The sequence below is a fragment of the Danio rerio genome, chromosome 16 (genome assembly GCF_052040795.2).
Source record: "Danio rerio strain M-AB ecotype USA chromosome 16, GRCz13ab, whole genome shotgun sequence".
Lineage (NCBI taxonomy): Eukaryota > Metazoa > Chordata > Actinopteri > Cypriniformes > Danionidae > Danio > Danio rerio.
Genome location: NC_141036.1, coordinates 13,212,078 through 13,236,617, shown reverse-complemented (window position 1 = coordinate 13,236,617; position 24,540 = coordinate 13,212,078). Strand labels below are relative to the sequence as shown.

Below are 24,540 nucleotides of genomic sequence, written 5' to 3'. Positions count from 1 at the left end.
ATAGAATCCTTATTCGTGTCCTGACCCACATATGATCTTCTGCTAAATAAACTGCATATTTATTTCAGTGTTTGTTTGATATATTATCATTATTAAAGCATCTGTCGGGGTTTATACTCCGAAACAACTACACTGTTAGACATTTCAAAGGGTTTTTACAGTAACTTACTGGCAACACTGTTGCCAGTAAGTTACTGTATTTTAGATTTACAGTATACAACTGTAAATCCGTTTACAGCATGTTACTGTAGTGTCTGAAAATGGTTAACTACTGTAAAAACCTAAGTTATCAGTTAGCTACTGTAAACCTTTTAATTTTGTCCTAAATATTTTATAATATAATTTTATTAATATTATTTTAATACTATAGACCTAAAAAAGACACAATTACAAAATATTAACAAAATAAACACTCTTTATTTAAAACATTGGAGATGCTTAAAACAAGCTTAAAAATGTGTAAAAACATTACATTTCAATCATTCAAAATATTTTATTTTAAGAAAAAATACATTGAAAATGACAAAGCACATTAACATACATGTACAAAACTAATTTAAGTGTCTGACCTGCATATTGTTGAGAAAAAAAAACCCAATTGTACTAAGTACTACTGACATTAAACCAGACACAATTACAAAATATTCCATTCTTTAAAACATTAATAATGCTTAAAGCATTTAAGGAAAATGTGTGAAAATTACATTAAGCAATAAAATCAACACATTAAAAATAAATAAATCACACAAAGCACTAGAACATACATGTACAATAAAAATTTAAACTTCTGAATTGCATATTGTTGGAAAAATAAATATTTGTAACTATTAGCCGACTCAGAAACAACACAACTTTAAAATATTACTAATTCTGGTGTCAAATGCTCAACAAGGTCTGAATTTACATGTTCAAATGCAATTCATCTTTATTTCTATTGCACTTTTACAATGTAGATCAATGATGTCAAAGCAGCTTAACATAGAAGTTCTTGTAAATTGAAGCTGCTTCAGTCCAGTTTTCAGAATTGAAGCAGTAAATGTCACTGCTGAAAGTCCAAACACTGAAGAGCAAATCCACCGATCCACCAATCGTAGCCAAGCGATCCAGTGGAAAGTGTAGAATAAAAGCCCTTGAGTGAAACCAGGCTCAGTTGGGCACGACCAGTTCTCCTCTAGCCAAACTTGTGCAAGGCCGCAGTCTAGGCACCGGAGGCTTGAAAGTTCACCAGCGGGTGGTCAGGCTGGCCCATTGGATCAATGCGGAAACTCATTGATCACGTGTGTCTTTTAGGATTCACTCCTCCATGACCACCACAGCATCTGGTCAGGATTTGGCCCAGTCCAGGATTATGAAGAACTCTGGATAAGGACAAACAGACTAACATAAGCATAGAAGAAGCTTGTTTAAAAAAAATAAATCATATACTGGTTAATTATTTTGAAGCATGGCAGCTAGGTTGGGCTAGTTTTCAGCTGGTACTGAGCAACTGGCTCCTGCTCATAACCTGCTCACTACCATGTTTAAAAGATAACTAACCAGAATGTCCTGTTTATTTTTTCCCCTAACAAGGTTTTACAAAAACATTGAAGCATTTGTGATGGGTTGATTCACAGCAGGACAGATTAGACTATTTGTTTTATGTATTCCTAATAAACTAAAACAGACTGAATACTGATACAATTATTGAGAGTGTCTCACCTAATCCAAGTTCTCAGTTAGCTGGTGAAAGAAGGATAACTCACTGTTGTTCATGGTTGTCATTCTCTTCACTACTTCTCCTGCCTTCTTCTGGCTCACTCTGGTTGTTGCTGTGCATTTTGTTTCATCCTCTGGAATTATTTATACAAAAATTTTTATTATTTTATTTAATATAATAATATTTATTATTTAATATTACAAAATATTTAGGCAACATGAAATGGGGAAAAAGACTTTTAATACATAGACAAATGCATGTATCCCAATACTAATTATTGTATTTTGAAATGTCTGACCCATGACAGACCTCAATCTGCTCAAAAATATTATAAACAAAGATGAAAAAAAAACCCCTACTAAATGGTTTAATAAAAAAGGGAAAAAGATTTTTTATTTAGCTAGCAACTAAACATGTGACACATTTTGTATTAAAAGTAACGTTACTATATTGAGAAACAAATAGATGTACAGTACTTACTGTTGTATGAGGTCCAGTTTGCACAGGCAGGCTCCCAGTATTCTATATTGAGACCATAAAAAAGCCAAAAATACAGATAAGAATACCATGCTACAATCCACAACCTCCACACAACTTTTTTTTTATTTGTTTACCTTGGTTGCTTACTGGTCTTGCTTATTTTTTAAGCATAAGGCTGTGCTGATCAAGATGTTCCTCCGAAATGCTGTTTGTTTCTTCAGACAAAACCTGGTGCTGTGCTCGTGCCATATCTAAACAGAAAAAAATATAATGGTAACAATTATGTTAAACCAAATGTCAAGAGTTGTGATAAAAAAATAATTAGCAAACAATAAATAGCAAAAAGGTGGTTATTAGCATAATGCATAGAGGTAAAATTGGTTTTATATTAGCAGATTCAGACTTCCTCCTTAATAATTTAATTTCATAAAAGTATTATTTGCAAACTCTAAATAGTGAAATCATTTTAGCAGCTAACGACTATCAAAGTACAACATGCTCACGGTCAAATAAACAGTGTTAATGTTGATTTCAAGTCATACTGGCATGCTAATTCTGATCGAATATTCAAAGTAACATGGTAAACAGTATAACGTTAGAGTCTTCTAAATGAACGAATGTGCGAATATAAAACCAACTTTACCTCTATGCATATTGTAGATTTACGTTAACGTTCTTATAGGTTACGTCGCGATGTTATTTTCTCAAGCTAACGATATAAGTTACTCTAAACCAGAGAAAAATAAGTTCACAACATCTAATATATATATAGTATAAATCAATATAAGTTAAACGTTGCACGTTAAAATGAGTTTGAGTCCAATTCAGTATAAACTTAGCTCAGTTTAGCTAACAGTTAACATTACCATTTTAAGATCGCTTCAGCTAATGTTGCCGAGCAAACAAATGCTAATAGAGGTGCTCAAATCAATGTCGAGTGTTGTCAGCACAGACAGACGCGCTTTTACCTGGATTATTTGACGGTCTTTCATTCATATTCTTCTGGGGGAAAACACTCTCTGCCGGACCGTTGTCTCGTGCTAAGTGTCCTCCAAAACTGTCTGCATACCTCTGGTTCCCTCCTAAACCAAAACCCGCTGCAACACCGGTTCCTATGTAAATAAATAAAAAGATATGACGAGAACAATGGCTAATAGTCATAAACAGTCTTATTTAAAGTAATAGTAGTGTTAATGTAATAAATTAAATAAAGGTAACATCTTAATAGATGATATATTTCTCAAATGGGTGAAATAACGCCAAGCCAGAGAAAATAATAATAGGCAACTTTATACTTTACTTTGTTCTATTCTCGTCCACAAAACATTCTGTAAAATGAAACACTGCCTCAGCTTACCAGAGTAAAGTTTGTTAAATCCAGTATGTTCTTCAGGCACACTAATAAATTGTCCTCCAGAATTGCTCCAGGGTCCTCAGGCAAAATGTGGTGCAGAGTAGTCGAATGGCCGCAAGGTGGCGTTGAAGCAGTTGTGGAAAATACAGTATAATACACGAATTTTTACAAATACAGTACATCGCTGTATATGTTGTTCGACGTCACATTAAATTCCCATAATGCAACGGTAAATACAGTTATTTACCGTAAAAGGAATTTGCAGTATTACACTGGGTGAAATACAGTAAATAACTGTGTAATTTACAGAAATGTCTAACAGTGTACCTGGAAGAACGTTATCCCTTACTTAAAGGGCCTTGAAATTCCCCTTTCGGTTACCTCAAAATTAAAAAAAAAAAAAAATGCTTCATGATGCTAACAGAGGGAGAAAAAAGAAAAGAAAAAAGGAAAAAGAGGGGAGCGAACAACTGTTGTCAGTTGGCTCACAAAATGAGACACAAACTGTGAGGAGACCCATGATTTTATAGTTTACAAAGTTAAAATGCAAAGAAATAAACAGTAATTTAATGCCTTGCTACATTTTTCATTCATATTTCATATACACCTAACCACAATTTGTATAAAAGATAATCATGTAAACACTATAAATTACACTATAAACTTCTCTCCTCCTGAATCCCCGGGTCTGAATGCACACTCACTGGATAGCAGTGCAGCAGGTCTCTTGCCCTGTCTATTTCAACCATTAGCCCTGCCGCTAATCCGGAGAATTTTAAACATAGGCGAACACAACAGCATTGATATAGGCGATGTGTCTGAATGGTAACAAACTCAACTGATAAAAGACAAAGTCCACCATTCCCCAATTCTCGTACAGCTCACTTCAAGTTTTACTACTACTACTACTACCACTTGACAATAATGCTTGCTGCAAACCAACAACTTTGCTGTATCGGCCCTGACAGCATCGCATGGAAAAACATGCAACAAACCCCATTAATCATGGAAACAAACACATACTGTACCGTTGTGACTTTTCATGAACGACTAAATACTGCTTGCCATACGTGGACGCGGTCTCACATTGGGTCTCACAGTTTCATAGGATAAGAAAACTCTACTATGAATAATAATGAGAAACCGATGTGTCATCACTTCACTTGCAGATTCGCGCTCTGTCACAGATTTTAATACTGCCCCCAAAATTACTTTAAACCCAGAAGATGAAATTAGCTGACCAAAGTTCAAAATTATCCAGTTTTTCCTCACAATTACTCCAAGGTGTCTCAAACCTTTAAAAAGCACCAAACCAGGAGTTTATTGAGGTAAAAGTCATATTCAATGATTTGTTAATAGTTAGAATTGCACATTAAAATAAAGTGTGACTAAATGTATTATTATGTTGTTATGTTGTAGTGAAATAGAAAACTTTGTGTGAAATTATGAGAGATCCATTCCACATATTTGTGTCCTAAAATGGTGGTCCAGAGTGTAATTTTAAGGCTTGGTTGTGTTTATAAGATGCAAAGCAATGTGTGCTCATGCTTCATTTCCAAAAAAAAAAAAAAAAAAAAAAAAGTCATGTTATTTTTTCATAAATCTCACTTTGATTTCATACAGCTACTCAGCTAACATGAAAATGACTGTCATATTTCCTAATTCCTGCAAAAGGCCCACCCTCAAGAGGCTCTGATTAGTTAGCTAACATAATGTGCTGTCGATGGGCTCCATGTCACCAGGAAAAGTGTCACACCCCTACAAGCATGTGTTTTTACTCTGTGTAAATACTTTTTTTCAGAGTAGTTGTTAGCAGCATTAGCTGCCTGAATCAGCCTGCTCTCTAAAATAAAGTCTAACAAGTGTCTCACATACAGTATATTCGAAATAAGCATGTGTAATATTATGAAACAAATATCAAAATGTAATTTGAGATGTAGAATGCAGGGAAAGTGGCCAATTAGAGAGATACTGCAGCGTTGTTGAAGATTGTGGCTGTTTACAGGGTTTGACGTATAAATATGAATTTGTGGCTGAATTGTTAGCAGTGCCAAACAGCATTTCCCATTTTTTACATCCTTGTTTACGTCCTTGCTACAACATAATGTTAACGCTAGAAACTGTGCATGTAGATCAATTTTATCAAACAAAAACACTTACAGGTTGTGACTCATAATCCACAGCTTATTCTGTAATGGTTGGAGCTCCTCCCTCTTTGAGGAGTTTTTAGCCGAATCCAGCACTGAACTGGGAAAGATTCTGGAAGCTGTCCTTTATCAAAGGCTGGCTATATATTTTTTATAATTCTCTGGACCATAATTAAAATTAAATTGCAAGCACTTCTCTCTTTGTGCCGTGTCCTTTGGAAGCCCAAATGCAGAAATAGAAGAAGTTCTGTGGAAATAGCAGCTTTTAGATGCCATTTTAGCTTTCTTTGCTATAACATTACAGTGCCTCTGGCCACACCTCTTCACTGTGCGGGGTGTAAGCGAATGGTGAATGAGCGTAACCTGAAGCATTTGTGATCTCACTAGCCCGGATGTATTATTTTGTAGTCCCCAAACTACGTTTGCTGTAGGCTTTGCTAAGCAAACTCTGTAAAAGCCAACGTCTTCCTTTGCATTGAACTTTGAGCGTATTACAGTCAGAGATGTTGCTTACATTCACACAGCTACATCACACATTAACTAAAGTTTCAAATATGATCATAGCGTACCACCCCTTTAAATAAATACATATTATTTATAGGACAATTAGCTTTTTTGTTTTATTAGTAACTTCAGCTTGGCAATTTTTAAAAGCCTGCTTGACACCGGCAGTGTGATAAAGCACCATTAATGAGTGATTACACGGTGAGAAAAGAGGTGTTTTGTGATCTGTGAAAGTGACTTTGTTGCTGGCAGAGAGACTGGAGCTGTAGTGATAAAGTCTTTGGTTTATACAGGTTAATGTCACATGATGCTTTATTCCCCGATGAGACTCAGCTGAGAGTGCAGAAACAGACTGTTGGCTCTCTGTCTGCATTCTTCACTTTTCACAGTTTCATTCACACATTCCTGCTTCGATCAAAATAAACTGTAATGCATCGTGTGAGAAGAGATGATGAGAGATTTTTGTGTTCTCTGATTTTCCTGATCTGTCGATCTGCTTTTCTTACTCATACAGTATGTGGTTAAGTAACTCCTTCACCAAAAAGCCATTTTAAGACATCAAATTATTAATTATATGTGCAGCCATAGCTTAATTTAAAACATAGACCTAGATTTTGTATAACCCTTACTTGCTGACAATGCTATATTGATTGAATTTAAGGCCACTTAGGTATACGTAAAGAGAGTACACTTATAACTTTTTAATGCACTCTAGTATACGCTAATAATGTCAAATTAAAAGCTGTACTTTAGAGTAAATTTAAAATCTGTTATAATGATGACTTCTTATTTTTGTTGTATTGACTTTTAACATATTGAAAGATATTGATTATTGTTTCAAGTGCAATCCAATCAGAATGATCCTAGCTTAATATAAATGGATCACTTTCTCCTTATTGCTCTATCTTCTTTTTGGAAGAATCCCCCTTCCACCCCATCTCCTCCTTTTTCTTCCCTTCTAAAGGGGGAGCGATCGAGACCTACCTGATCTCGGATCCCCTGATATGCTTCTAGACCGGGCGAGAGCCCTGGGCTCAAATATCTCCGAGCTCAGGGTTCTCTCCCGGGACATGTCAAACCTGCTATAAATGCCAAGCATATCTAAGTGGGAACTCTTGAATTGCTGTTTGTCACAGTACTTAAACATTTGTTGCTATCTTGCCTCGGTAAATTAAGTCATTATACAAAACTGCAGCTTACGCAACTGTTACAATATAATGACAGAACAATTGTTAATTACAAAATAGTAGTAATTATATGTCTAAACAATAGTAGGTAAACGATGAAATTACATGTCAAGATAAAAGTTTCCTTCTTCAATGTGTCAAAAACACTTTGATTTTCGGCTTTTCATGGTATTTGAAATGATACATTTTCAGTATTTGCTATATCAGGCAATTGTATGTGTAAAATACATTATTTCCATGAGCAGTTTTCTCTTTAAAAAATGTATGCTAATATTTCACACTGGTTATTATTTATAACAGTGACTTCTAAACTTGGTGTACTGTATCACATGTGTGACCCTGGACCAGAAAACTAATCTAAGGGTGTTAATTTTCAGAAATGGAGGTTTATACATGGTCTGAAAGTCGAATTAATACTTTTTCCATCGCTGGATGGTTTGTTTGATTCGAAAATCTGTAAACTGAGGGTTGAAATTAGGGCTGCACAATTTTGGAAAAATCTGATATTGCAATATTTAATTTTTCTGTAAAGTTTTCTGGGGAGTCTAACAGTATTGAGGTACACTAATAAGTAATAACACTGCAAAAAATGCTTTTCTTGCTTTGCTTTGTCTCGTTTCTAGTGCAAATATCTAAAAACATTTTTGATCAGGTAAAAGTGTTGTCACTAATATTTGACTATTGCTGATGTGCACATTGTAATAGTTAAAATATAAATATACTGAGAAAATTGTATGGTAGATTTACTAAATGTCTTTATGGAAGATCATTTTTGCCAACAGTAAAACACATCTGTAATTTTTAATAATACAATGTATTTTTTAGCTGTTCTCATAAATACCTGTGCAACAGAAGACTTTTTCGCTTTCTAGGGTCATTTCGTCCTAGGGTTTGAGTGTCCACACACGTGGGCAGCACATTTTAGCTCTTAAGTGGCTATTTAAAATACTTTGAATGTTTTATATTTTGTTACAGACATACAATGTCATCCTGCAACTGTTTTGCAGCATATGAAATGTCCCAAACCCTATTATTAACCGTCCAAAATGGATTTAAAAAAAAAAAAATTTTACTCTCTGATAGTCAAAGCAAGTTCAAAAAAAAGTTCTATGTTATATATGCATTAAAAAACATTCAAGAAAAAGTGTTTTATGTAAATTTGGACCACGAGTCCACATATATGGACATAATTTTTCTCTAAAAATACAGCATATCAAAAGCTGATATCTAGATTTTTATTCTAATTAGGTTCTAATAAGCCCAAATGGCAAAGAGAAATAAAAAATGCATGTAAATAAAACACCTTGGGCCTTAAGAGAGTATATGTACTTTTTGGTCATTGGTAATTGGTCAACACAGGCTCATTCTAAAGCGTAGCCCTATGTGCGTTTCTGGAGATTGCGAATTATGTAGCCAAAAGTACGTATGGCTGCATTTAATTGCTTTAAATTAAATGATGGCTTTTCTTTTTTTTGATTGCTTTTTAAAATTGTCGGTTAGGTTTAGGGTAGTGTTTATGCGGGTCAATCGGTGCTTTTGAAAATACTATTGGTTGGGTTTAGGGAAGGAGAAGGGTGGGCCAGTCAGTCATTCAGTCAGTCGATAGTGGCCTCGGGTAGATTTACACAAGAATTCTTTGAAAACTAAAACTGCATGGGTGCAGCACTATGTTTAGGTCTATTTCAGTCATGCATAATATAATTTTAATTAATGCATGTGCAGAACTTTTGAGAGATCTTACTTTAAATCTTGATTTTAACAAATTGATTTTTATTCTGGTTTCTGTTTCAGTTGATGCATGAATAAAATTAAATATAAATTTTATCATGCAACTCTCCCATTCAACCTTAAAAAGCTTTACGTTTTGTTACTTTTGATGAGGAACAAAGTCTCTATGTTCACAGTGTTGTTGTTGTTGTTGTTGTTGTTGTTGTTGTTGTTGTTGTTGTTGTTGTTGTTGTTGTTGTTGTTGTCAATTCCAGCATTATGGATGTGACATTTGCAGTAAAAATGTTTTACTGATTTTGCTTAGTTTGGCATTTTTTCTATTATGATGAAAAAGCTTTGTTATAAATGTGACATCTCTCCATTATGGCTGTGACAGATGTGACATTGCCACTATTGTAACTTTGGTAAATCAAATATAATTGACAGAGACGTTTTTGAGTATTTTTACAGTACTGTAAAATACAAGCCTACTGTACATGGAAACAAAGATAGGGTTTCAATATTTTGGTGAAAACTTTTGCCTTGAAACCTTTCCATTTTGCCTTTGGTGAAAACATTTGTTGACATTTGCATGGAATTGATCAAATATAATTGAATGTATTTATAGACACAGACAGCTCAGTAAACCTCTGTTTAATCAAAATGAAACAAGACAACATTTTGCAGAGATGAACCAATAATATATTATAAATTGTTTCCTCTGGGTGCTCTGGTTTTCCAAAGGTATGTGGTACAGGTGAATTGGGTAGGCTAAATTGTTCATAGTATATGAGTGTAAATAAGTGTGTATGGATGTTTCCCAGTGATTGGTTGGAGCTGCAAGGGCATCTGCTCTGTAAAGCAAATGGATAATATGGATAAGTTGGTGGTTCATTCCGCTGTGGCGACCCCAGATTAAAAAAGGATTAAGCCGAAAAGAAAATGAAGGAATGAATATATATATATATTGTATTTATTTATATTATTTACAGCTAATCAAACAGCTTACATGTGAAAAAATGCCTGTTATTAGAATCGATTGGATATCACATGCAAAACTGCATGTTTCAGTTCAGCTCATTTGAATTCATTTTTTTGTTATTTTGTATGTATCACTGACACAATAGAAAAAGCCTCAGATTTTCCATCTTTGCTTCACTAGAAAGAGCTTTTTCTATGAGCGCTACAAATCTGTACTGCAGAGATTCACCATGCATACAGGGTTTAACCCATTTTGATGGCTGTGCCATATTGCATTATAAATTATTAAAAGCGAAGGCAGGCCTGCATTATGTCTGCTAAATTATGTTTGCTAAATTATGCGCACTGCACAATTGTCCTCTGGTTTTATAGGTTTATGTGTGTGTGTGTGTACATTGTATTCCTTACTTAGTGGAAGAATGTCCCCACAAGTATAGCACTACCAGTAAACTTTGACCTTGGGGGACTTTTTTTGGTGAAAATGAAAAAATGAAAAATTGTGACAATGCAGATTGTTTCCTATGAGGGTTGGGTTTAAGAGAAGGTGGATAAATAATACAGTCTGTACAGTATAAAAATGACTTTATTTTGATGGTCCCTTTAGCAAATTTTGTTGAATTTAGGTTACATTGCATCTACATGCCAACTAATTCTCAATAGATTACAAGTAGACTGTGATGTTGGGGTTGGGGTTAGGGTTAGTGTAAGTTGACATGTACTTGCAAAATTTCTTATAGTAAGTTGAAGGAGCAGCATCAACAGATACAGTTTAGGTCATAATTATTAGTCCTCTTGTATTATTAGCCCCCCTGTTTATTTTTTTCCCTAATTTCTGTTTAACGGCGAGAAGATTTTTTCAACACATTTCTAAACAAAATAGTTTTAATAACTCTTATTTCTAATTTCTAATAACTGAGTTATTTTATCTTTGTCATGATGCCAGTAAATAATATTTCTCTAGATATTTTTCAAGACACTTCTATACAGCCTAAAGTGACATTTAAAGGCTTAACTAGGTTAATTAGGTTAACTAGGCAGGTTAGGGTAATTAGGCAAGTTATTGTATATTGATGATTTATTCTGTAGACTATCAAAAAAAATTGCTTAAAGAGGCTAATTATTTTGTCCCTAAAATTTTTATTTTATTTTTTTTATAATAAAAAGCTGCTTTTATTCTAGCTGAAATAAAAGAAATAAGACTTACTCGAGAATAAAAAATACTGTCAGACATACTGTGGAATTTTCCTTGCTCTGTTAATCATCATTTGGAAAATATTAAAAAAAAATTCAAAGGGGGGCTAATAATTCTCACTTCATTTGTATTAAGCAGACAGTCTACTAATACTTAAATGAGAAGTAATTGGCATGTACTGTACGTGCAATGCAACTTTTAGTCAACAATATGTGCACCAAAATGACCATCAAAATAAAGTCTTGCCAAATCATTACCTCTATGAGAAGTCCCCATAATGATAGCAGTACTAGTGTGTTTATGTGTTTTGAGGACACAATCTTTTATAACATGCATGTGATGACTAAGGTGTAACATGTGTCCTTGTAATCCAAAATGCTTAAAAAAACATACTTAACGGGGTCTTTAACATTCAATAGTTTTCTCAGGTTTTTGTAAGGGTTGGGTTCTGCTGTAAAGGTGGAGTAAGGCCATACAATAAGCAGTTTGTAAAGTATAAAATATAATATGCCTATGAAGATTCATAAAACCATACATCTAGTGTGTGCATGTGTGTGTGTGTATGTGTGTGTGTGTGTGTGTGTGTGTTTGTGTGTGTGTGTGTCATATACACTGCTCAACATATAGTATTACCCTCACAAATCATTTAGATTGAATTAGTCAGCAGCACTGAAGCCAAATCTAGAGCAAAATAACTTTTGATAATGGTCCAAAATGAATACACCCGAATTTATGTTATAGAAAAATATTAAATAAAAATTTAAAAGAGCATAATTCAAGAGAAACAAAAATGAATCAAATTATGTTGATTGTTATTTTTTTCCCAATATTTCACATGAATTTAAATGTATTGTCTGTATATTTCTGAAGATGTTTGGGGGCCTCAATATTATTTTATGAAATATATCTGTTTAATAAATCTGTTTTGTTAAAATGCACCAAAATATATGAGCCATAAACACTGAGAAATTGATAAAACTATATTTTTTTTAAATGTGGTGTACTCAATTATGCTGAGCACTGTATGTGCGGTTAACATAAAACATCCAGCTCTGAAGTAAAGTTGTTTCCTGCTGCTTGGCTGGGGAGTCTCTATACACTCATTGCAATGATCCTGTTCACGTAATGTTGCTGAATTGCATGTTTGTCAGTTATTCGCTTATCTCGTCCTGAGGGATGAAAGCGTTGCCCTCCTCCATCTCTCCATCCTCAAGCTTTTTCAATTCAGAGATACCCTGTGAACAGAGCAGAGCTGCCTTTGCTTTTTCTCCTCAAATTGCTAACAATAATATTTCCTCCAAACTGTTTTTATTTAATTTTTTTTGCCGGTAAAGAAATTGCTGCAGAATCCAATCTCTCTTTCTTTCCTTTCTTTTTTATCTCTAGGTTTTTTATTAGCTATGAGCAGAAGTGACACAAAGTAAGCCCATATACAAACAACGGGTCACTGAGACCAACAGCAGCTTCTCCACTGTGGTTGATCTGTGAGAACAGAAGAAAAGAGGAAGCAAATAAGTGCAGGAGTACAGGAGGACAGGAGTGAGTGAGGACAGTCGATGGATGCTGCCCGGATCGAGGGGACAGCACATTCTCATCTGACGAGGAAAAGAAAGATTTCAAAATTGAGTCGAAGGACAGAAACTCGCCGTCAGGTGAGCTGTTTTGACTAATCGGGGCACAACATTTGATTAGAAACATATCTGCATACAATCAAATCATACAGTACATAAATATGCACTTAAAGGGATAGTTCACCCAAAACGAAAAAAAAACAAAACTCACTTTAAAAAACACTTGTTTCCACACAATTCCCAAAACAAATTGTATAAGTTAAATAAATTGTTTTTAGAAATTTAAGTAGATTTTACAAAAAACTATTTAGTTGTCCTCTGTAAAACTTTGTGTGTGTGTGCTGTTTCTTTCATCAGTTTCTTTCATCTGTGGAACTCAAAAGAAGATATGTAAAAACAATATAGGCAAAAAATTTGTCACGTAAACCAATCAGAGTCAGATGAATATTAATCAATCCATTACGAAAAAAAGTAAAACATTTCACACACGCACACACAATATCTATAGTTTTAATTTTTACCAGTTGTTTTGTATTATAGAACTTAATAATTAATGTTTGAGTTTCTTTAAGCATATGCTTTTAAACAATGATTTATATTTTAATATGGAAATTATTCATAAAATCACTTTGGCTTTCCAATAACATTTATTTTGATAGATATTGTAATATGGAAGGAGTTGTCCAACACTTATGCACCTTTTTATAGGAACAATTGTGTACCTCCATTTCAATATTTCAATGTCCATAAAAGGTACAGAAAAGTATCACAAGAGGACTTTTCTCTACTAAATAAGGTACAACTTTTACAAAGGTACAAAACTGTTCCTAAAGGAACATTATTTGTACCACCGTGTACCTTCTTTTCTAAGAGTGTACAATTCCCACAACCTGAGGTCAAGTTTATTTGTTAACGTGCAAAAATTTTGGATTCAGTGTGCAATAACTTAGTATAAGTATTTGATTTTTTTACACTAGAAATAAAGGTACAAGAGCTGTCATTGGGGTGGTACCTTTTCAAAAGGTACACATTTGCACCTAAAAGGTCCATATCAATACCTCTGGTATACATATTAGTGCCTATAAAAAGTACCATATTGTACCTCAAATGTTTTAGGTACTAATATATATTTTTGAGGTACTAATATAGACCCTTTAAGGACAAATGTGTACCTTTTGAAAAGGTACCACCCTTGTGACTGCTCTCATACCTTTATTTCTGAGAGTGTCCTATGGAAGTCAGTTGATTAGCAGTTTCTAACATTCTTCAAAACATCAACAGAAACACAAAAACTCATAAAGATTTGGAAACAATTGAGAGCAAGTTAAATTTTTTGGGTGAACTATGCTTTTCAATCATATATGGGTCAAAAACAGACAATCACCAAATATGCTGAAGCCTGGGCAAATATTCATGATAAACTAGCATTTGAAATACTTTAATGTCATTTTCAGCCTCTCAAAATGGCCGTAGACTGATCATTGGTTAACCATTTTGTGATCTTGATCAGATGACCTTGATCAGAAACATGATACCAACAAGTTATAACACGGTATTGATGTTAATCTATATTTTAATTGACTGTTTACCCGTTTAATTAGCATCTGTGTGCACTCAATATTCAGTTATAACATTGATTTGCCAACAGTGAACTTATTGAATGGCTCTTAAACTTGTTTTGTGCTGAGTAAAATAAACAAAATCAACACTGAATCAACACTGAATTCAATAAAACATCATTTTCTTGATTTAGGTTTTAAGGCAATAGAAGTATTCATTAAATTACAAGTAAAAGCGTACTGAAATCCTACTTTAAAAAAAGCACAGAGACCAACATTTTTAGGGTTAGAAATCATGACAAGAATTTATGGTAAACTAGTATATTCTTTAATACATTATAAACCAGTCAAGTAACAATATTGGTTTTGAGATTGAGCACAGCATTCACACAAGATTCAGCAAGAAGTGTATTTGCATATGTGGTTCACCCTAACGTTTAGGGCATTATGTTATTACAGTCATAACATACCTATATGTTACATGGATAAAGGGGGATTTAAATATATATATATATATAAAATTTATAAACCATAAATACTTACGAGTTAATTTTTCAACAATACAATAACATATTTCAGAAACAATGGAAGTATAATTTTAAAATGAAATAATATGTTTTATTTATATCCTGTTTAAGTGACGCAAAGAAGCACCTGCCATTTTTTAAAGCCAGAGATCATAAAAGAAATTTATGAGGAAATTATACTTTAATTTCATGTAAACCTCTCAAAGGTAAGAAAATTTATTTTGATTAATACAATTTCACATAAAATCATACACCCAATTATACCTTGAGTGTGAAGAGAATTAAAATTGTAACATACATGTATCAAATTCATTCATTCATTATCCTTTGGCTTACTTTTTATTTCAGAGGTCACCACAGTAGAATGAACCACCAACTATTCCAGCATATGTTTCACGCAGCGGATGCCCTTCCAGCCGCAACCCAATATTGGGAAACACCCATTGACTCACATTCACACACACACTCATACATTAAAGCTCACCCAATTCATCTGTACTGCATGTCTTTGGACTGTGGGGGAAACCGGAGCACTCGGAGGAAACCCATGCGAACACGGGGAGAACATGCAAACTTTACACAGAAATGCCAACTGGCCCAGCCGGGACTCGAACCAGCAACATTCTTGCTGTGAGGCGACAGTGCTAACCACTGAGCCACAGTGCCCCTTTAAACTAAATTACTGTAGTACAGGCCCATAGCCGAGGGAGGTTCAGGTGATTCGAAAGACCCACCCCCCCATGACAAAGGTCCAGAATTTGTCCCACACAATTGAGCCAACACCATGCCATCATACATGTGAAAATAACCCATTGAAAAAGGCTTTAAGAACAATTCTCTGTTGGCTATCGCTTCAGCGTGACTTCAGCTAATCAGTTTTGACCAATGCAAGCAATTATTTTTCACTAGTCCAATATCCAGCTGGGTAGTTCATTCCGCTGCGACGACCCCAGATTAATAAAGTGACAAAGGCGAAAAGAAAATGAATGATACATCTCCAGCTCTGTGAGAAAACATACAACATACATGTTTTAACTTTTTTATTGTTAAAATGGACAAATTCTGATTGAGGTGCTGGCCAGTTTGTTATTTGCCTAATAAAAGACAGCAGGCTACGGTTTTACATTTTTTTAACTTTAACAGATTTCTAATAAAAAAATAAATAAATCTATATATGATATATGATGTAATAAATTTGTATTTTAAAAATTTGAATAAAAGATTTCTTTATTCTTTAGGAAATGTTTTTGGTACATAAAAAGTGTAATTACGATGACAATTAATACAACAAAAAATGTGTTCAAAATGTCACTATAAACGCAGTATTTAAACCTCTTAATTAAACAGAAAATGAGGCGAATACCTGCAAAAAAACACCCCTTTCACCAGGCTGGTTACGTATATATTTTTGATTTACCATTAATAATTTCCAGAGTATTCTTCAATATGCTATAACAATATTTCAAAGACAATAAAAATATTAATGAAATAACTTTTCAAGAGTTCCCACTTAGATATGCTTAGCGTTTATAGCAGGTTTGGCATGCTGTCCCGGGAGAGAACCCTGAGCTCAGAGATACTTGAGCCCAAGGCTCCCGCCTGGTCAATAAGCTTATAAGGCAATTTGATATCAGGTAGGTCTCGAGAGCTCCCCTTTAGAAAAGGTAGGAAAAGGAGGAGATGGGGTGGAAGGAGGAATTCTTCCAAAACTAAGTTAGAGTAGGGAGAAAACGATCCATTTAAGCTTGGATAACTCTGATTGGATTATTACTGATTACAAAGGAGAAGCAAGTCGAGCTCAATCATATCACATGCTACTCTCAAAATTAGTTAGTGAAACTTCACTTAAATATGTACAGTACTTAGGTGGTTGCTTGGTAAACTAAAGTATATGTAACACTTTACAGGACTCGTAGTTCATGTTAATATGTTTATATGTAAATATATTTGTTTACTAACATGAACAAACAATGAACAATACATTTTTTAAAGTATTTATTCATGTTTGTTAATGTTAGCTATTGAGAATATAGTTGTTCATTGTTAGTTAATGGTAACTCATGCATTAACTAATGTTAACAAGCACATGATTTGATTTTAATAATGAAGTATTAGTAATGTTGAACTATAACTAACTAATACTTTGTTAACTGTTCATGTTACTCTGCAAAAAGATACTATTGTTACTTGTTTTTCTCTTGTTACTCATCCTAATATTTACAAATTCTTAAAACAAGAAGCATTTTCTAGACACACAAAAATATTGTCTTGTTTTTAGCAATATTAAGTCAGTTTTTCCTTAAAATAACAAAAATAATCTGCCAATGGGGCAAGCAAAATCTTTTTTACCTTGTTTTAAGGAAAAACTGACATAATTCTGACCATTATTTCTGAAAACAGACAATATCTTTTGCTTGTCTACAAAAAGCTTATTGTTTATTAGAATTTTTATATTTTTGGACTAGAAACACAAGAAAAATTGAAATTCTTTAAAAAAAAGGATTATAATTAATTCAAGTTAACTGTCCCATATTGAAAAGTGTTACCAAGTATACTTTAATATTAAATTAAAATTCAGTCAAAGGCAGAAACTTTTCATTAAGTAAGAAATTTCATCCAATCATGACGCAGTATTGAATGACCTTGAGCTTGAGGACATGATTAGAATCAAGCTGAAAAAGGAAAGGAAGACTTTCTTTTATCTCTAAATATAAAAGAAGAAAGGCAGATGGGCAGTCTGTGATGTTTGCATATGTTTTTCATAATCTTTCTCTTTTCCTCATAGGCATGGTGTGTGAGAAGGGCATTCAGATCCTTCTCACCATCGTGGGTGCATTCGCATCCTTTGGCCTGATGACGGTGGCTATCGGCACTGATTACTGGCTGTACTCGCGGGCGCTCATCTGCAACAGCACCGCCAACAACACACAAGAGGACCCCCATAATAAGGACAAGAAGGACCCCGGGGCCTTGACGCACTCCGGCCTGTGGAGGATCTGCTGTCTGGAGGGTCAGGCTAGCTTTTAGCTTTGCTTTTTCAGTTTCATTGTTGTGGGGGTAACTGTGTTTCTTTGTTATCTGTGTTGTTGATCACTTGTGTCTTATAGAGGAACATTATAGAAAATTCCTTGATGATGCGTACAAAGAAAATCAACAACTACTGGCCACATATACAGGCCCATAGCCTGGGGGTGGGGGGTGGGGGTTCGGGTGGTTTGAAAGACCCACCCCTCCTCCTGACAAAGTCCAGAATTTGGCCCCTATATGAGCTCATCTGTCCCATTTTTGATAGTATGTCATCATAAATTGTGAAAATAACGAATAGAATAAGGCTTTAAGAAGAATAACCAATAAAATAACCCATAAAAGAAGGCCTTTATTGTTTAAATGGACAATTTCTGACTAATGCTGCATTCACACTAGACGCGGAACGCGCGTCAAGCGCGAGTGATTTACATGTGAAGTCAATGCAAACGCGTGAATAGACATCCTGTGGCGCGATATGCACGAATGGCGCGGCGCGAATTGCGTGAATGGCGCGGTGCAAATGGCGCTGCGCGAATTAAGCATTTTGCACGTTTGACTCGCTTAATGCGCGTTTCGCACGAATCACTCGAGCTCGAAAATCTGAACTTCAGTGGACATTCGCGCCGCGTTAACCAATCAGGAGCTTACTCTTGTTGGGGCATGATTGTGACGTATCGCCTGTTCATTAAACTGGGCTTAGCTCAGTCAGAAGCACCGCTGAAAGCCTCCATCATCCAGGTTCAGTTTCTGGAGGAGTTTATGAGCTCACAGAGCTGGATGCACCTCCGCAAGGATGTAGTGAACTTAGACACAACCCTAAACGTATCGACGCTGTTTTTCAGCCTTCATAAAGCACATAAACACTGTAATTTTCTTCATAAAATCCAAGTTAGCCATTTAGCAATGAAGCTAGAGTCACCGGGCAGACAGATGCCCTGCCCATTACGCAAATCCGCATCTGTTCTAAAGTGTATTTGAAGCGCAAATGAAGCGGAGTTTGATGCGCGAATGAAGCGAGTAAACTCAAATGTTTACACGGCAATTTATACGCGAATATCGTTCTATAGAATTTATCTGTGCATTCCACGTCTGGTGTGAACACAGCATTAGAAAACGAGCTGACCAGTTTGTAATTTGCTTATAGACTACAGTTTTCATTTTTGTCTGTTTGATTTTTTTATGATGGATAATAATAAATAGGCATTTGAAAATGGGTAATTTTCATATTTCTAAAATTCTAATCTCATTACATTATATATAAAACTGTAATAACTTACAGATAAAATGCACATTTGAAAATAAATATAAATGTTTGCAAACAAAAAAATAGTATAAGCAATTTTACTAAAATGTGAGAAGTATTTTTGTTGCATCAAACAGTGTGGTAATGTCGGCGCAATAGCCCAGCAGGTAGTGCATTAACACATGGTGTGGAAGTGCTCCAGGCGTCCCGATTTCGAATCCTGGCTCGTGGACATTTCTCTCTCCCACTTCACTTCCTGTTAACCTATTGTCCTGTCAAATAAAAACAAAAATGCCAAAAATAAATCTTAAAAAAAATGTAAAAACTGTGGTAATGATAACCATCTGACAAGCTAATCCAGCACAAATGAATGCTTAAAATGTCACTAAAATGCAGTATTTGAACCTCGAATAACTGAAAAAAGGTCCACTTTTTGGGAAAAAAGAACCACCCCTTTTAATAGGCTGGCTACGGGCCTGATGTATAAAATCTGTTTTGTTTATATATTTATACAGTGGGTAAAGAAAGTATTGAACACATTTTTCTTAGAAAATGTATTTCTATAGGCTGTGGTGGTTCTAGTTTGAATGGCACCCTGGGCGAACCCCCCAATTAATTTGGGCCTAATAATTGTTTAAGTGTGATCTTAAATTATTTTGTTAGATTAGTATCAGTTTTGGCTTTTATGCTGACTATCTAATGTATATGCAAAAATATTAATGTAAAGCATCATACAGAAAATATTAATTCAAAAATCAGATCTGTAAGGAGGTGTACTCATGTGTGCTGAGTACTGTATATTATCATGTATGTGGTTCCTGGTTTTACATCAAGGTTTTATCAAATTAAATAATTGTTAAATTCAACATGCAACTGCAAGATTATTCCTTTTAATTCTGAGACCAAAAGTCAGAATTTTGGGATAAAAAATGTTGCATTACAGCTTGGATTTCTGAGTAAATAATACAAAATATTTATAATTTTGAATGAACTATCCCTTTTATTCTAACATAATTTGTTTTCACGTTTGTCCCTGCTTAACAGAAGTATTATTTCTTTAAAAAAAAAAAATGTATAGTTGAAGAAAGAATAAGTAGCCCTCCTGAATTCGCCCCCCTGTATAATTTTTCATCACTTTCTGTTTAACAGAAAGTAGATTTTTTTCAGTTTATTTCTAAACATAATAGTTTTAATAACTCGTTTCTAATAACTGATTCGTTTTATCTTTGCCATGATGACAGTAAATAACAATTTACTAGATATTTTTCAAAATACTTGTATTGAGCTTTGACATTTAAAGGCTTAACTAGATCAATTTGAATAACTAGGCAAGTTAATTAGGCAAAGCATTGTATAACAACGGTTTGTTCTGTAGACATTTAAAAACATATATTACCTAAGGTAGCTAATAATATTAACTTTAAAATAGTTAAAAAAAATAAAATTACTTTTATTCTAGACAAAATAAAACAAATAAGACTTTCTCCAGAAGAAAAATTATTATAGAAAAAGCTGTGAAAGATTCCTTGTTCTGTTAAACATCATCTGGGAAATATTTGAAAAAGAAAAAACCTCACCGGAGGCGAATATTTCTAACTTCAGCTATACAGTTAGGTCCATAAATATTTGGACATTGACACAATTCTAACATTTTTGCCTTTATACACCAACACAATCAATTTAAAATGAAACGAACAAGATGTGCTTTAACTGCTGACTGTCAGCTTTAATTTCAGGGTATTTTCATTCGAATCAGTTGAACACTGTAGAAATAAAAAAAAAAAATAAATATATATATACCATTTTAGTTTTTTTTATTATTATTGACAGGAAGAAAAAGAAACTAAAATTCCTTAGAGTTACTTACAGCAATTTAGTGTTTCCAGATGCAGAAATGTTCTAAAAGTTAAACTATCTATCAAATCGATATCAAGGATCTCACAAGATTAGTGTAATGAATATCATTCAAATATGTTTTGATACTTTGAGCAGTGAAATTTAAACCACATTGGACTGAACTAACCTGAACTTCAACTCTGAAATCTGGATTTTACTAGAACTTTTATGTTAAGTGGCGTTGACACAATCTACATTATAAAAAGCGCTCTAGAAATAAACATGAATTGAATTGAACTAAATACTTTCCAAATGCATTTAAGTTAAGCAACAATCACACTGCACTTTTCACCCAATAGACTTTAATTCATACATATGGGAATTCGACAGACTGAAAACGCACGATCGTACAATAAGTTTGGCATGTCGCTGCTTTGCAAAGTTTAAGCTTGGTGATTTCTGACCCACAAAATCACATCACATGACTGCATGAAACCAATCAAATATCAAAACATGACCTCTCTGTACAGAAATGTAAAATATGGAGCAATCGCTCCCCTTTTTAAATGTCTAATTTTCTTGTGTAGTCTCGCCCTTTTCGCAGCAACATAAGAGAGAATTTCGCATGCTGAGTAGTGAATCTAATGTTCTAGTTAAAAATTATTTATTTAAAAACTATTTAAATGTGATTGATGCACACAGTATCATACTGTATAACATATCCGCGTCCAGAACCCTGAAATGGCCATTTACTGCTGATGCATTCTGAGTGTTAAGAATAGCACAGCCCAAAATGTCTGTAAAGGCCTAATTAAAAGGCAGAGCTGATTGCATTGAGAGGTCAACAGTGAGGGACATCAGTCTCAGTCTTAGGGGCCGTTCTAGCACCTCATGTTCTCACTCATCCCCATGTAATGCGCTCTCCGCTCCGCCTGCAGCCCATCATTGTGCTCTGTTAATTTAGCCTTATGGCTAAGCTCTCCGATAACAAAGCATTCAATTAAAGATAAGCCTGGATTCCCAATCATCATGGCTTCTCTCTCGCTCATCTGTCTTTGTTTCTCCCTCTCATCTCATTAAAGCCCCTCGTTCTCCTCTTTCATTGGCCCCATGGACGCTGCAGTTGTTCCAGCACTCTTGGCATAGTTTAGAGGTCAAGACATCCTTGCTTTCCCCAGGGATTAGAGCCAAGATGGATGCTTAGTAGAAACACAATTAGGAGCAGGTGAAGTGGAAAGCAGACATTTTGGATCTGCATAATGAATGCCGCAGCTAAATCAGACCAAATACTATTGGCTGTGTGATGATGTGTGCACTGATTGTCACATCACCACGATTCTATATACGCACACACACACACTGGAGCTCATCTTGCCTTCGTATAGACTCCCCTACTGCTGTAGCAGCAATCAATAGCAGAGGCTAAAGCTACGTTCAAAGCTAAGGAATTACTTTCATGTGTGTGTAGTTTAAATCAGTGGTTTTAGAAGGAAGAAAGCAATGTCATCTTTATTGGTGAACTTTCTGTTTTCTGTTTCTATTTCTTCTGAAAAGACTAGCATGAATTTCCAAAATCATCATGGTTATCAATATTATAATGTTTTTTTTTATTTTTTTTTTATTTCAAAATGTTTAAAAATATTGGTCACACACATGCCTGATTCACAAAGGGCTTCAGCATCAATGCTTGACAGAGGGCGTGTCTGAAGTTTGAGCTGATGGGATCATCATAGCAGCATCAGCTAATGAAGTTAGTCCACAATTGGCTACTGTCTGAGCCGGTGTGCGATTTGCATACAGCGATCTGATTGGCTGACACTTTGGTTGGCGCTTAAAAGGTTGACAAATTTCCAACTTCTGCAGCGAGCAACACCGCTGAAGCACATTTCAGTTCGGCAACGCTTGACATCACCCTTTCAAAGTTAATGGGAAGCGTTGATGTTGACGCCCTGTGTGAATGGGCTATTAGTCCTCAAAGTTTTATATTGTAAAAAAAAAATGAATAAACAATTAAAATTTGCAGCTATACCAACTTTGTTACAAACAACATATTGCTTCACTGGGGAGGATTTTATAATTCCGAGGCCCCAAGCAATTCCAGCTATCGGGCCCGGAAGTTCTAAAATGCACCTTTTGTACTTTATTTTAAAATGGTTTATTTTGCTTTACTTTTCTACACTTTGTCTTAATGCAAAACAAAAATAATAATAACAACATGGAAAGCATCTTGTAAATCTTTTTAAGGGATTTGTTTTCTTAAAATTCACAACTGAAAATGGTATATAAACTATTTCATTTTTAAATCTTTACCTAATTTGACTGCTGGACTTCAAGAATGAGGGTGGGGGACACATTTGCGGAGATGTAATACATATAATAAAAATGCTTTTTTTGAGACCCTCATCCTAAAAATATGATAGACAGTGATGATGATATATATATATATTATATGCATAATTTATACTTATAGGTATTTATTTGTGGCACCTAAAATTTTCTGGGGCCTTAAGTAGCCGCTTACCTTGCTTATTGATGAAATTTGCCCCTGTCCCTTGATTTATTATTTGTTTACTTATACTTGTGTGCATGTTTGTGTGTGTGTGTGTGTGTGTGTGTGTGTGTGTGTGTGTGTGTGTGTGTGTGTGTGTGTGTGTGTGTGTGTGCGTGTGCGTGTGTGTGTGTGTGTGTGTGTGTATAAGTCATTCAATGTATTGTTTGTTAAACCTGTCTTTGAAACTTCACAAGAATCTGTTTATGTTGGGTTTTTTATTGCATAAAGCTGCTTTCTAAAAGCCAAAAATGTTTTTTGCAGTTAACACGTACTGGGTTGCAGCTTGAAGGGCATCTGCTGTGTAAAGGCTGATTTATACTTTTGCATCAAGCACACTCGCATGGTCCGGTGCAGCCTTCACGGAGTTGCACACCCCTTGCTGTGGCCGTCACCGACGCTAACGCACACCTCTCAAAAAATTTAACTACACGTCGCAACAACGCATAGCGCAAGCTCTGTGATTGGTTGGCTTGGTAGCACTGAAGAGTGTGGGCGGAGGTGAGAGCCAGGATAACCAGTTGGAGCGAGTGTTTACAACTGTTAAGATGGAAACTTTTGTTTTGTGTTTACCTCATGATTAAAGTTGTTGCACGTCTGCCAGCTCTCGCCTCAGAATAAGCAAGTTTTAGTTACTTATCAAGAGTTCACACTTAACTGATGATTGATTATAAACAAGTTTGTCATGCTGTCCCGGGAGAGAGCCCTGAGCCCAAAATGTTCTTGAGCCCTGGGTTCCCTCCCGTTTGCAGGGTGAGAGGGGAGCCTTGAGCTCAGGTAGATCTCAACAACTCCCCCCTTGATAAGAGGTGATGACTAAAATGAATGCTATGAAGAGATATGCTGCAGGATAAAAGTTTAACTGTAGTGCTAAATTTAGATTGATCAATTCACTTGTAGTGCATGTTTTTGAAATGTAAGAGGAAACCGGAGAACCCGGGGAAAACCCACTCTAGCACGAGAAGAACATGCAAACTACGC

General features: G+C 34.9%; 1 protein-coding gene and 1 long non-coding RNA gene across 4 annotated transcripts in view; one reads left to right on the top strand and one right to left on the bottom strand.

The window, feature by feature from the left end:
• The window catches only part of cacng8b (calcium channel, voltage-dependent, gamma subunit 8b), a 75,237-nt gene that overhangs the window by 25,265 nt on the left and 25,432 nt on the right, over window positions 1–24,540 (top strand). For both annotated transcript variants that reach the window (XM_087286791.1, XM_087286792.1), the window contains exons 2-3: window positions 12,635–12,900; window positions 17,691–17,915. In XM_087286791.1, the coding sequence (XP_087142917.1) occupies window positions 17,693–17,915 (223 nt within the window). In that variant the 5' untranslated portion in view covers window positions 12,635–12,900; window positions 17,691–17,692. The remainder of the gene's footprint in view (window positions 1–12,634; window positions 12,901–17,690; window positions 17,916–24,540) is intronic.
• Window positions 398–2,429, bottom strand: LOC147840191 (uncharacterized). 2 transcript variants are annotated; one of them, XR_015511151.1, is made up of 4 exons: window positions 2,311–2,429; window positions 2,177–2,218; window positions 1,743–1,829; window positions 398–1,358 (listed from the first exon to the last, which is right to left on the bottom strand). It is a non-coding gene; the product is annotated as an uncharacterized LOC147840191 (long non-coding RNA). The 2 variants fall into 2 exon arrangements; XR_015945011.1 differs by having other exon boundaries at window positions 1,147–1,358; window positions 2,324–2,429.